Source organism: Biomphalaria glabrata, chromosome 9 (assembly GCF_947242115.1).
Source record: "Biomphalaria glabrata chromosome 9, xgBioGlab47.1, whole genome shotgun sequence".
In the NCBI taxonomy this organism is placed as follows: Eukaryota; Metazoa; Mollusca; class Gastropoda; family Planorbidae; genus Biomphalaria; species Biomphalaria glabrata.
In genome coordinates this window covers 43,907,163-43,921,779 of record NC_074719.1, presented here as the reverse complement: position 1 = coordinate 43,921,779, position 14,617 = coordinate 43,907,163, and the positions used below count along the sequence as shown (strand labels likewise).

General features: G+C 37.3%; 1 protein-coding gene across 2 annotated transcripts in view; it reads left to right on the top strand.

The window, feature by feature from the left end:
- LOC106072029 (phospholipid-transporting ATPase ABCA3-like) overlaps nucleotides 1-14,617 on the top strand; it is a 69,582-nt gene that overhangs the window by 3,115 nt on the left and 51,850 nt on the right. For both annotated transcript variants that reach the window (XM_056042252.1, XM_056042251.1), the window contains exons 3-8: nucleotides 3,448-3,636; nucleotides 4,860-5,039; nucleotides 7,059-7,309; nucleotides 8,186-8,420; nucleotides 9,287-9,457; nucleotides 13,295-13,473. In XM_056042252.1, the coding sequence (XP_055898227.1) occupies nucleotides 3,448-3,636; nucleotides 4,860-5,039; nucleotides 7,059-7,309; nucleotides 8,186-8,420; nucleotides 9,287-9,457; nucleotides 13,295-13,473 (1,205 nt within the window). The remainder of the gene's footprint in view (nucleotides 1-3,447; nucleotides 3,637-4,859; nucleotides 5,040-7,058; nucleotides 7,310-8,185; nucleotides 8,421-9,286; nucleotides 9,458-13,294; nucleotides 13,474-14,617) is intronic.

Sequence of the window (14,617 nt, the reverse complement as noted above, 5' to 3'; positions counted from 1 at the left end):
TATTACTGCATTATAGTTAAGCTATGGCTGCATTATAGGTAATGCTATGGCTGCATTATAGCTAATGCTATGACTGCATTATAGGTAAGCTATGACTGCATTATAGGTAAGCTAGGACTGCATTATAGGTAAGCTAGGACTGCATTATAGATAAGCTATGACTGCATTATAGGTAAGCTATGACTGCATTATAGGTAAGCTAGGACTGCATTATAGGTAAGCTATGACTGCATTATAGGTAAGCTATGACTGCATTATAGGTAAGCTATGACTGTGCTATAGGTAAGCTATGTCTGCATTGTAGGTAAGCTATGACCTGCATTATAGGTAATGCTATGACTGCATTATAGATAAGCTATAACTGCATTATAGGTAAGCTCTGACTGCATTATAGGTAATGCTATGACTGCATTATAGGTAAGCTATAACTTCATTATAGGTAATGCTATGACTGCATTATAGGTAAGCTATGACTGCATTATAGGTAATGCTATGACTGCATTATAGATAAGCTATAACTTCATTATAGGTAAGCTATGACTGCATTATAGGTAAGCTATGACTGCATAATAGGTAAGCTAGGACTGCATTATAAGTAAGCTATGACTGCATTATAGGTAAGCTATGACTGCATTATAAGTAATGCTATGACTGCATTTTAGGTAAGCTATGACTGCATTATAGGTAAGCTATGACTGCATTATAGGTAAGCTATGACTGCATTTTAGGTAAGCTATGACTGCATTATAGGTAAACTATGACTGCATTATAGGTAAGCTATGACTGCATTATAGGTAAGCTATGACTGCATTATAGGTAAGCTATGACTGCATTATAGGTAAGCTATGACTGCATTATAGGTAAGCTATGACTGCATTATAGGTAAGCTATGATCTGCATTATAGGTAAGCTATGACCTGCATTATAGGTAAGCTATGACTGCATTATAGGTAAGCTATGACTGCGTTAGGACGGTCTCTTTTATAACGCACCCCCCTCTCCGTCTGGTAAATTGTAGCAACAAATTTTCTCCCAACCCCTTTAAAAAAATATGAATCTTGAATGCAATTATATTTCTCAAACTATTCACCATCTCACAAATTGTGCTTTAAAAAAACTCTTCCTAAAACACACACTTTTTATAAGCTCTCAGAGATGTAGTTTTTGTTTTGTTTCGACAGTAGTATGTTTTGGTAGTGACTTAGAGAGTCAAGTAGTAATTTTGAGTTAAGAAGTATCTTTTGGACAGTCGAAGCCAGTGGTCACTTGAGACATGTATTTCTAGTAGTTATTATTCTGTACTGTTATTACTGAAGTATCTGTTACCCGCTGTGATGTGGACGTTACTTGAAGTCTATTTTGAAGAATTTGATATATTCGATATATTTGATACCGCTGTTATGCGGACGTTACTTGAAGTCTATTTTGAAGAATTTGATATATTGGATATATTTGATACCGCTGTTATGCGGACGTTACTTGAAGTCTATTTTGAAGAATTTGATTTATTGGATATATTTGATACCGCTGTTATGCGGACGTTACTTGAAGTCTATTTTGAAGAATTTTATATATTGGATATATTTGATACCGCTGTTATGCGGACGTTACTTGAAGTCTATTTTGGAGAATTCGAGATGTTGGATATATTTGATACCGCTGTTATGCGGACGTTACTTGAAGTCTATTTTGGAGAATTCGAGATGTTGGATACATTTGATACCGCTGTTATGCGGACGTTACTTGAAGTCTATTTTGAAGAATTTTATATATTGGATATATTTGATACCGCTGTTATGCGGACGTTACTTGAAGTCTATTTTGGAGAATTCGAGATGTTGGATATATTTGATACCGCTGTTATGCGGACGTTACTTGAAGTCTATTTTGGAGAATTCGAGATGTTGGATACATTTGATACCGCTGTTATGCGGACGTTACTTGAAGTCTATTTTGAAGGATTTGACATGTTCGATATATTTGATGCTGCTGTTATGCGGATGTGACTTTGTTTCTTATTGGATCATGTAACTGCCGAGAAGTGATTTGTCATCAAATAAAATTTATATTTTGTCTGCCAAAGTGAATTCAAGTCACTCTGTAATATCTATGTTTGTCATGTGTCACAGCATTCTACGACATTCGCGACACAGTAACCAGTCTCATGTGTAATATTAGAATTACTACGTCAACGCTCATAGAACGTTGGCTGGTGCAAGAACAATTATTCAATTATTTCTTTTTTTTTTTATAAACTTTGCATCCGTTCATGTGGCTACTTCCTATTTCAGGGAGATAAAAAGGGAACAAATATTCTTTAAAACGTATGAAGCGAAGGAAGTTTATTTTGTATTATTAAACATGTGTATTTATGCTCTAGGGGGGGGGCATGGTGGCTAAGTGATAAAGCTTCCGAAGCGAGGTCTCTTGGGCTAGAATTTCGGTGAAGACTGGGATTTTAAATTTCATTATTTTTAGGCCTTTACTGAGTGACCGAGTCCACCCCTCTCTAATGGGTACCTTACATAAGTTGGGGAAAAGTAAACGCGATTTTAACATTGTCCTAGCCACAAGACTTTAACGGTCGACTATATAAACAGTCGACCTTTACATCATGTGACTTATAGATCGCAAAGCCTGAAAAGGGTATTTTATTTTTTTATATCTATGATTGGCAATGCACCGAAATTAATTACGGAAATTTAAAAGGAAGTTGCGCATTTCGGCGTTCAGATTTTGAATCAATTAAAAATGTTTCTTTGTGGACCCCAAAGCGGTAAAAAGAAACATATATTTATATATATTAATTGTATATGTATTGTTGGAGACGCGGTGGCTGAACCGGGGACCGGGGTTCGAATCCTGGTGAAGACTGGGATTTTTAATTTCGGGATCTTCGGGCGCCTCTGAGTTCACCTAGCTCTAATGGGGTACCCGTCATTAGTTGGGGAAAAGTAAAGGCGTTGGTGACACCCTCGTTAACCGTAGGCCACAGAAACAGATGACCTTTACATCATCTGCCCTATAGACCACAAAGGGAACTAGTTAGGCCAGGTTCACATCTAACTTTACATTCACTTTCACCTATCCTTTGATCTGCGGGACCGTTGGGGCACTACACAAGATCTGTTTCCTTCTTTCTCCATTCTTATCTCTCATTTGTCTTTGATATAATTTCATTCGGATGTTCTTTCTGAAAATATTGAAGCCTGCCTGGGTGGACCACTTCGGGGGGCCGATTTTAAGAATTTGTGTTTCCACAAAAACTGTCTTTTGTAACCTTGTTACATATGTATTGTTCTCTGAGAATACATAGTGCCAACTTTTTAATTTTTCTGATCGTCTGCAGGTTTGCCCTTGATGCTAATATTCATGACCTTCACGTGATGTATTGTTCTCTGAGAATACATAGTGCCAACTTTTTAAATGTTTTCTGATCGTCTGCAGGTTTGCCCTTGATTCTAATATTCATGACCTTCACAGCATTTCACGAGAAGGAAGAGAACCTAACCTCAGCATTGGAACGACTGCGCATGCCCGTAGATGTTACCGACATTTCTGCATGCCCACTTACCTACGAGCCGTTTTCGTCTCCGGCGCTCGCCGAGTTGTTTGGTATTGGCTACAAAAAAAAAGGTTCGTATCTATGCCAGGGGTTCTCAACCTGTGGGTCGCGACCCTCTTGGGGGGGGGGTGTCGAATGAGCCAGGGGTCGCTTAAGACCATCGAAAATATGGATTGCTATTGTCTACTCTTCTTTTGCTGTATGTGTGTGTCGGGAGGGGGGGGGTCGCGGCAGAGTGGGGGGATTGTAAAAAGGGGTCGCCGAGCTTAAAAGGTTGAAAACCGCTGATCTATGCAGTGTCCTAGTAGAGAAGATACCAAGACCGATGCGGTGTGAGAACTTTAACGCGGGCGTCTCCGGGTCAAACACCTTGGCTAGGTCTCATTTTAAATGGTAGGCCATAGATTTAAAAACAACAACAAACTAATCAAGTCAAACTATTCAGAATTCAGTGTTTTCTGACCATTCCAGATACAGCTAGACTCCTCCTTCTTTTCTAAAAATTCAAGTGAAGTGTGTAAAGAATAAAAAAAAAATTACATTTTTAAAAAAAAAAGCTTTAACTCTTTCTATCCGTAATTATTTACCACTATCTGGTGGCATCAACGCTGGTATCGTCAGTTAGGAGAGAAAGAGTTAAATATTAATTATAGCTAAATTACTATTATTACTACTCGTTTACCAAAGCCAGCCATACAATTAAAGCCGTAGAGATAAAAGTGAAACCAAGGCAGACTACTAATAACATGGCGTCGCACTTTCTTAGAAGACCTAACATACGTTAGCATCGTAGACTACGCAAGCTGCCTATGACGTCTGTTTAACCCATTAACCCCCCAAATCTTTATTACTGCTTTAAAAATATTTTTTAAAAAAATTAAATATCAATTTCTATTTCTCTATAGACCTTGCGGCCCTATCCGAGGAACGACTTGGGATAGCATACGTCTTAGTCTAAGTTATTATTCATTAACTCTTTCTCTCCTAATCGACGATACCATCGTTGATTTTGACCTCATTTAAACTAAATTAATGTTTAATTTTTTAAACTTGACTTTGAATTATATAAAAAGAGCACGCATTTCCCTTTAATTCTATACCAAATACATCAGTTTCTGAAAACAAACCGCAAAGCTATTGAAGCCCAATCATAACAAGGGTAGTTAAATAGTAATGAGTAAAATGAAGAATGCCTTCAAAACGTGGAAAAATAATTACGGAGAGAAAGAGTTAAATTTATACTTTAATATGCTTATATGATTTTTTTTGTATATTTTTGGAAAAACACCACCAGATCTGGAGATTGTACCCAACAATTATACGTTAAACAAAACAGACTCCTGGGACCAGTGTATTGTGGACAGGGTCATATTCCACATTGACAAGACCGCTCGAGAGATACCCAAGAACTTGGTTTTTCAAGTCGCCACGAGCACTGAATACTCAACGGAAGAAATATACGGGTCACACGAAGGTGAGTTGAAAAAGGGGGGGGGGAGGGGGGTGGGCAGTTTGGGGACATTGAGTCCATGATCCCTGACATAATTCTTCGAAGAGCTATCTTTCTATAGATCTATCTTTCTATCTATCTATGTCTCTATCTTCAATCTATCTATCTCATCTCTATCATTGAGTCCATGATCCCTGACATTAGTCTTCGAAGAGCTATGTAGCTCTATGAATACCTTCTGGGCCTTACTGGGGACACAAAGAGAGGCGCGGTGGCTGAGTGTTAAACCGCTTGGATACCTGTGAAGAAACAAATCCTTTTAAGTATCAACTGCCTTTTATTGTGAAGCATTCAAACATAACATATTAACAAGGCGAACATTATCTACAGATAACCAACTCCACTAGATGACTCCTTCTGCATATCTCTAACACACTCGTCACTTCCCCCAAGTCCCCTAACTCTCCGATACCCAACACTTGACCGTGTGTCACGGTTGACCACACACAGTAACCGTGTCCCATCTATACCAAACCTGGTCAGGGGTTCGAATCCTGTTGAAGACTGTTACACTATAAAAAAGAGTACAGATTGTAAAATGTTTTACATGTTTCGGATGTTCCTTCAGAGTTGAAGATAGTTACTTTCTAGTCCAAACCTCCCGCAGGACGACGGGGGATGGGAGCGGACAGGGTTTGAACCCTCGACCGTCGATAAATCCGAACGACAGTCCAGCGAGCAAACCGCACGACCAGGCAGCCATCCAGGCAGTACTCACTATTAAAGTATTACAAGTATTACAATGCATTTCATAAAATATCCACCATTAATACCTTGTACAATAATAATGCACAGACTCTTACAAACACTTCTGTAGTTTGATTATTTATGGAACTGTGGAGGGAAAAAAACATTAAAGTAAATTAGCCGATGTATGATTGGTTATTGAGTTTTGTTTACACTTACATTGAGGAGTACGGTGTAGTACGCTTTTTACTTTGTTGACAAGGCTGAGAACATTCAATAAGATGGGGCGCAAATGTTTAATCACGGTTTAATTAGGTCTAGTGATTCATTAAATCTTGTTCATATTTACAATATTTTAGTGTACTGCTGTAAGCCTAGTGATTTAGCGTTGTCAAGTTTTTTTTTTAAGTGACGCCATTAAGAAAATTTTCTTTCACAAAACATTCTAGCTAAAAGTAATTTTTCGAAAAAAAAAACAAAACACGTTTTCAAATTCATTAACATAGGCGTATCCGGGGGGGGGGGGGTATTTTGGAAATATAAAAAAATTTTTTTTCAGATATTGCCAAAGTACAAATTAAAAGCGACTAATATTTATGAATTGCACATCAATACTGGTACTTAAATCGTGAATACCCATTTAAAATCATCTAAGACACGCTAATAAAAATAACTAACCAGATATGTATACATTACTATAAGGAACCCAAGCTTTTAATTTTGAAGTGGCACATCTGAATAAAAAGTCAAGAAATCTATCTATCTATCTATCTATCTATCTATCTATCTATCTATCTATCTATCTATCTATCTATCTATCTATCTATATCCATCCATCCACCCATCTATCTATCTATCTATCTATCTATCTATCTATCTATCTATCTATCTATCTATCTATCTATCTATCTATCTATCTATCTATCTATCTATCTATCTATCTATCTATCTATCTGTCTGTCTGTTTGTCAGTCTATCCATCCATCCATCCATCCATCCATCCATCCACCCATTCATCCATCCATCCATCCATCCATCCATCTATCTATCTATCTATCTATCTATCTATCTATCTATCTATCTATCTATCTATCTATCTATCTATCTATCTATCTATCTATCTATCTATCTATCTATCTATCTATCTATCTATCTATTTATCTATCTATCTATCTATCTATCTATCTATCTATCTATCTATCTATCTATCTATCTATCTATCTATCTATCTATCATATATATATATATATATATATATATATATCATAACCTAAACCTTCCCTGTTTGAAACACAGACTTGTATCGTGTGCCCCTCATGCAGTACGTGGTCACCAAAAACTTCATACGCTACTGGAAGATCAGAACAAGCTCTGGGCCGAGTTCATATACGAATTTTCACACTATGAACATGCATTCAAAAATAACGGCATCTGCCAAGCGTCTCGGTTCTGTGGATCAGCTGAACAAGTATTTCTCCATCCTCTTTTTCAGCATCTTTGTCTGCTCCCTGGGCTACATAGTAGAGGAGAAGGAGACCAAGATCAAGGTAAGGAAATACAGTGAGAGAAAAAGAAATAGAGGGACTCCGGACTTGGGAGTAAATTATAGCGTAGCATGTGGTCCGCGTTCAAAAGTTTGACAATATAGAAATTAAGAGGAAAAAAAGAGAGCAAAAAGAAAAAAGTGAAAAAAAAAGTGGGCTAGGTACCCAATGTCTCTAGTAACTGTTTAGTAACTCTCTAGTTTATTGATCTAAACAAAGGAATATATGAAGTTTATGGGGCTACGTAACCAATGTCACAAGTAACTCTTTAGTTTATTGAGCTAAACAATGGAATCATTGAAGCTGATGGGGCTAGGTACCCAGTCCCAATGTTACTAGTAACTGTTTAGTAACTCTCTAGTTTATCTAAACAAAGGAATCCATGAAGCTGATGGGGCTAGGTACCCAATGTTACTAGTAACTGTTTAGTAACTCTCTAGTTTATCTAAACAAAGGAATCCATGAAGCTGATGGGGCTAGGTACCCAATGTTACTAGTAACTGTTTAGTAACTCTCTAGTTCATCTAAACAAAGGAATCCATGAAGCTGATGGGGCTAGGTACCCAGTCCCAATGTTACTAGTAACTGTTTAGTAACTCTCTAGTTTATCTAAACAAAGGAATCCATGAAGCTGATGGGGCTAGGTACCTAATGTCTCTAGTAACTGTTTAGTAACTCTCTAGTTTATCTAAACAAAGGAATCCATGAAGCTGATGGGGGCTAGGTACCTAATGTCTCTAGTAACTGTTTAGTAACTCTCTAGTTTATCTAAACAAAGGAATCCATGAAGCTGATGGGGGCTAGGTACCTAATGTCTCTAGTAACTGTTTACCAGTTACCAATAACTGTTTAGTAACTCTCTAGTTTATCTAAACAAAGGAGTCCATGAAGCTGATGGGGCTGAGCACCTTCACGTTTTGGCTCAGCTGGTTCATGACGTACCTCCTTGTGGGCATGGTGATAATTCTGGCCTTCACTGTCCTCTGCTCTGTCGGCTTCTACGGTGCTGGCAAGATCCTGTACAGCAACCCGGTGATGACTGCAGGCTTCATGACCTTGTACCTGGCTAACGTCATCAGCTTCTCGTTCCTGCTGTCCTGCTTCGTCAACAGAGGTCAGTTGAGTAACGGGGGCAAACAAAAGGTCACAATACTTTAAAATAAAATATAAAAAAAAATTATCTAAGGGGAAAAAACTCCATACTTTCAACTCTCAATAATGTAGAAGATATTTTCACTTTTCACGTGAAACATAATAATTTATTTACCAATAATTAATTGACCAATTGGTTTTTAAAGTTTTAACTCTTTCTCTCCAAAATCGAGGATACCATCGTTGATTTTGACCTCATTAAAATAAATTAATGTTTAATTTTATAAACTTGACTTTGTGTTATATGAAAATGAAAAGTGCATGCATTCCTCTTTAACTCTACACCAACTAAAACATTTTCTGATAACAAACAACAAAGCTATTGAAGCTTAATCATAACAAGGGAGTGAAATAGTAAAGAGCAAAATGAAGAATTCCCTTCTAAACGTGAAAAAATAATTACGGAGAGAAAGAGTTAACATTACCTGAGAATAGGTGTGGGAGAAATAATGTGTACAATTATTTAAGGGTTCCGGAGATCTCTTGATTGATGAGTGAATCTACTAGTCAGCATTCTATATATATAGTGCTTTTTTTGTGAGGGTACGCACCGGCACTTTTTTCAGTGTGGGGAAAAATTATTACTTTTTTTTTTATTTTAACGTTTATTATTAATTTATTAGTAGTTTAAAGTTAACCAATTCATCACTGAGTACTGGCACCTATTTTTTTTTATGCACTGTATGTATATACATTTATACTGAAACCCGTGAAACTCTACGGTATAAATATGTATTAAATATATTATATAATAATATTCTATATCATTGATTAATAAAAGAAAAAGTTATTTTTATGTTTATTTTTCTGTTTTTTTTTATTTTAAAGCCAGGGACTCGACTATGTATTCAGCCACAGTCTTCATCGCAATGAACTACGGTTCTCCGATAGTCTCCCAGTTTCTGTCTGACAGGTTCTCAAGTCTCGTGGCTGGGAGTCTTTTATTTCAATTCGGCAATAACTATTTCCGGGAGATTTTTTTCAAGCTCGAAATGAGAGGTGAGATGTTTGATCTTTAAGAAAGAGGATGTCTAGAAACTGGACACTAACTTCCACTGTATAAGAGTTTTTCTTTAATCAATATTTAATCTCCACTAGGTAGCTAATGACATTATTTTCTCGGAACATGTGAATCAGAAGAAATACTAGAAACAATATCGAATCATGAGCAAAAAAATGTATTCTCTACGTGATGGTTTGATAGAGGAGTAACACAGACATAAATGTGAACACATAACAAATAGAAATAATAGGGATGTAAGATTATAGACCAATGGTGTTTAGCCTATTTTTGTGGGGGGTGGGGAAGGGTGGGAGGGAATATATTTAGGACATTAGCGTCAAAGGTTTTGAGGGGGGGGGGGACTCAGAGCTGCGGACACCAGGAGAGAACAGGCTTAAGACGGGGGGAGGGAATATATTTAGGACATTAGCGTCAAAGGTTTTGAGGGGGGGGGACTCAGAGCAGCGGACACCAGGAGAGAACAGGCTTAAGACGGGGGGAGGGAATATATTTAGGACATTAGCGTCAAAGGTTTTTTTTTTTGGGGGGGGAGGGGGACTCAGAGCAGCGGACACCAGGAGAGAACAGGCTTCAGACGTAGCCAAGGACAGATCTCTAGCGAGACAGATTGGCGCCCAATGTTACGAACGAAGTAAAAAGTCAGGGGCCGCAAGAAAATGGAAAATTGTCGAAATCAATGGAACCGAATCAATTTTTTTAATGCAGAGTCTCGAGCGTTCGAGAAGACTTTGCCTCTGGCTGGGTATGGACTTTCGGACGTAGAATAGTCATCAATTATATATATTTACTTATTTCTAATAGTATTCGAAAAAAAAAATTGCATACAAAAGCAGAATGGCAGACAAGACTTACATACAAAGGACAAAAAGACAATAAAACAAATTAAACCTTATCGGCTAAACAAATACTGCATATGTCGTATGACTGAATGGCATATTACTTTTGGTTTCGTAACTGAGAAGTTCAAGCTCGAGTCCCAAGTGAGACTACAATGTTTAAATTTGAGATCTAAGGTTATCTGATATGTATTCCCTGTGTACCGAAAGGTTGTACAAAATCTTGTTACATATATTAACTCCCCTACATTTACGTAATGGGGATCTAACCTGAAGGCACTGAGTGTGTTATAGTAAGATAGATATAAACTAAAGCGCACTGGGCTTTTTAAAGTAGCAAGGAGACCACAACGCACTGGGCTTTCTAGAGTAGTATAGAGTAGTATAGAGTAGAGTAGTATAGAATACAGTAGAGTAGTATAGAATAGAGTAGAATAGTATAGAGTAGAGTAGTATAGAGTAGTATAGTGTAGAGTAGAGTAGTATAGAGTAGTATAAAGTAGTATAGAGTAGAGTAGTATAGAATACAGTAGAGTAGTATAGAATAGAGTAGAATAGTATAGAGTAGAGTAGTATAGAGTAGAGTAGTATAGAGTAGTATAGTGTAGAGTAGAGTAGTATAGAGTAGTATAAAGTAGTATAGAGTAGAGTAGTATAGAATAGAGTAGTATAGAGTAGTATAGAGTAGAGTAGATTAGTATAGAGTAGAGTAGTATAGAGTAGTATAGAGTAGTATAGAGTAGAGTAGAGTAGTATAGAGTAGAGTAGTATAGAGTAGTATAGAGTAGTATAGAGTAGAGTAGAGTAGTATAGAGTAGTATAGAATAGTATAGAGCAGAGTAGAGTAGTATAGAGTAGAGTAGTATAGAGTAGAGTAGTATAGAGTAGTATACAGTAGAGTAGAGTAGTATAGAGTAGAGTAGAGAAGTATAGAGTAGAGTAGAATAGTATAGAATAGAGTAGAGTAGAGAAGTATAGAGTAGAGTAGAGAAGTATAGAGTAGAGTAGAATAGTATAGAATAGAGTAGAGTAGTATAGAGTAGAGTAGAATAGTATAGAGTAGAGTAGTATAGAGTAGTATAGAGTAGAGTAGAATAGTATAGAATAGAGTAGAGTAGTATAGAGTAAAGTAGTATAGAATACAGTAGAGTAGTATAGAATAGAGTAGAATAGTATAGAGTAGAGTAGTATAGAGTAGTATAAAGTAGTATAGAGTAGAGTAGAATAGAATAGAGTAGTATAGAGTAGTATAGAGTAGAGTAGAGTAGTATAGAGTAGAGTAGTATAGAGTAGTATAGAGTAGTATAGAGTAGTATAGAGTAGAGTAGAGTAGTATAGAGTAGTATAGAGTAGTATAGAGTAGTATAGAGCAGAGTAGAGTAGTATAGAGTAGAGTAGTATAGAGTAGAGTAGTATAGAGTAGTATAGAGTAGAGTAGCGTAGTATAGAGTAGTATAGAGTAGTATACAGTAGAGTAGAGTAGTATAGAGTAGAGTAGAGAAGTATAGAGTAGAGTAGAATAGTATAGAATAGAGTAGAGTAGTATAGAGTAGAGTAGAGTACTATAGAGTATAGTAGAGTAGTATAGAGTAGAGTAGAGTAGTATAGAGTAGAGTAGTATAGAGTTGAGTAGAGTAGTATAGAATAGAGTAGAGTAGAGTAGTATAGACTAGTATAGAGTAGAGTAGAGTAGTAGAGAGTAGAGTAGAGTAGTAGAGAGTAGAGTAGAGTAGTAGAGAGTAATATAGATATCAAGGAGGCGTGCTGGCTGAGCGGTAGATCGCTTGGCTTCCGAACTGGGGTCTTGGGTTCGAACCCTGGTGAAGACTGGGATTTTTAATTTCGGGATCTTTGGGTGCCTCTTAGTCCACCCAGCTCTATTGGTTACCTGACGTTAGTTTGGGAAAAGTAAAGGCGGTTGGTAACCGTGAGACACAGAAACAGATGACCTTTACATCATCTGCCCCATAGATCACAAGGTCTGAAAGGGGAGCTTTTACTACTTACATGGAGATCTAAGCGCACTGGTCTTTCTAAAGAAGCAAGGAGACTTGAGTGTATAGTATTATAGAGACCAAAACGGTCTGGGCTTTCTAAAATATTGTATATATTTGTAAAATACTTTCCATGTTTCGGATGTTCCTTCAGAGTTGAAGATACTTTACTTTCTAGTCCAAACCTCCCGCAGGGAGCGGGCAGGGTTTGAACCCGGGACCATCGATAAGTCCGAACGACAGTCCAGCGCGCAAACCGCACGACCTGGCAGTCATCTAGACTGGTATAGAGACCAAAGCTCACTGGGCTTGTATTAGTAGTAGTACAATAGTCTAGTCTGACTGGGTTGTAATGAGAATGCTGTCTTAGCATAGAGACCTAAGCGCACTGTGATTTCTAAAGACAATGTATTCAAGGAAATAAGGTGTTGCTTTTTTTTTAATGTATTCATCATCATCACTCCTCTGAGTTTCTCATGGAACATAGGGCCTCTACAAAAACACGCCACTCTCCACGGTCTCTTGCTAGTTTTTTTTATGGCTTCCCAGCTCTTTCCTTTCCTCTCGGCTTCCTCTAGTATACTGCGTCGACATGTTCTTTTCGGTCTTCTCCCACGTCTTGTTCCCTGGGGGTTCCACTCTAAGGCCTGCCTAGCTCTGTTGCTGGTATCTTTTCTAAGGGTGTGACCAATCCATCTCCACTTCCTCTCTAAGATCTGCACTTCTATATTTTTCTGTCCACTCATCTCCCACAGTTTGGGGTTTTCTACTTTGTCGTACCAGTGTATTTTTAGGATATTTCTCAGGCATCTGTTGATGAAGGTCTGTATTTTTTTTTGTTGTGGCTTCAGTTGTTCTCCATGTTTCAGAACCATACAGTAGGACAGCCTTGACATTAGGGTTAGGTTTAAATAAATGTATTTGATAAGCTAAATTTGTTGCTAATGACGCATTTCCCTTTTCTCATTTCTTCCTGCTGTAGATGTCGGTTTGAGTTTTAGTAAGATGTTTGCTTACGAGGATTTCCCCCATGTCAGCCTGTTTGACACTTCGATCATGATGACGCTGAACATGCTCTTCCATTTCTTCTTAATCTGGTACATGGAGAATGTATTCCCTGGAGAGTACGGCATTCCACGGCCATATTATTTCTTCCTAACGGTGAGTTCTCGCCCTTCCATGAGAGAGGGGCGGTAATTTAAAATTTATGTTAATCTATGAAATTCCGTTTAACTTAAGAAGGTTTGTGTCGAATATTTGTCCAAGTGGAGTTTGTTTGAAGTTTTAGTAAGATTTTACAAAACTTAAATCAGCTCACTGTGGCTGTCTGTCTTTCTGTCTGTCTGTCTGGTAACACGTTTGAAAATGTCTTTTCTCCTGCTTCTCATTCTGAGATTAAGTAGAAATTTGAATGAGTAAACAATTATTTCATAAATTGTTGATAATTAATTATTTAGTTTGCTATTGACATAAGGGGAAATAATGCTACTCAATGAGAGATGTGAATGAATATATCGATTCATATCCATTATTACCATTGTCACGTTTTTTCTTCTACGTCCAATTATCGGATAAAGTTGAAATTTCGCACAATTATTCATAATCGATGACAACACACGAATCAATTAAAAAAATAATTAGTTAATCAATTTGTAGTAATTAATTATTTGTTTTATTATATAGCAGAAAGGGAGATAATTCATAACATCTTAGGATAAATGACAGTCTTTCATCTCTTTGTAGGATTTATATTTGGTTTTCTAATTCATTAGCCGTGATTCCATTTCTTATTTTAGCTTCCCTATATATTTTACATCATGACATTTTTTAAAACAGCTTAATGTGTCTTAATGTGTTTTGGCTTCTTTTCGCATTAGGCCGGCTATCGGCTTGATCTTGTTTTCGTATTGTGTCCCGTTGAGGTACTTAAGGACCTTCTTCTTCTTCGTTCTCATTGTTATGTTGGAGCGTTCAGATGACTAGACCAATACTTGAGATGAACTGCACAGTGGTTTCCAAATCAGGGAGCTCTCCATATAGTTTTCTTTCTATTGGGGTGTTTTGGGGCCGAGTCTATTGCAATTTCGGGGATGAAAGAATACCCCACTAAACGTGTTTCTGTCCACACACCGCTCCACAAGGGACCATTATTATGGCGGAAACCTGAACGGTTGATGTGGTACAGAGAAGGAGTAAAGGGAAGCTTCCCTGGTGTGCTCGGCCATAGGCCTCGCTTCTAATCTGAGCGCTTTGGGTAATGAGCCATCGGTAATAGAGATTTACATTTACATTTGCTTGGATCTTT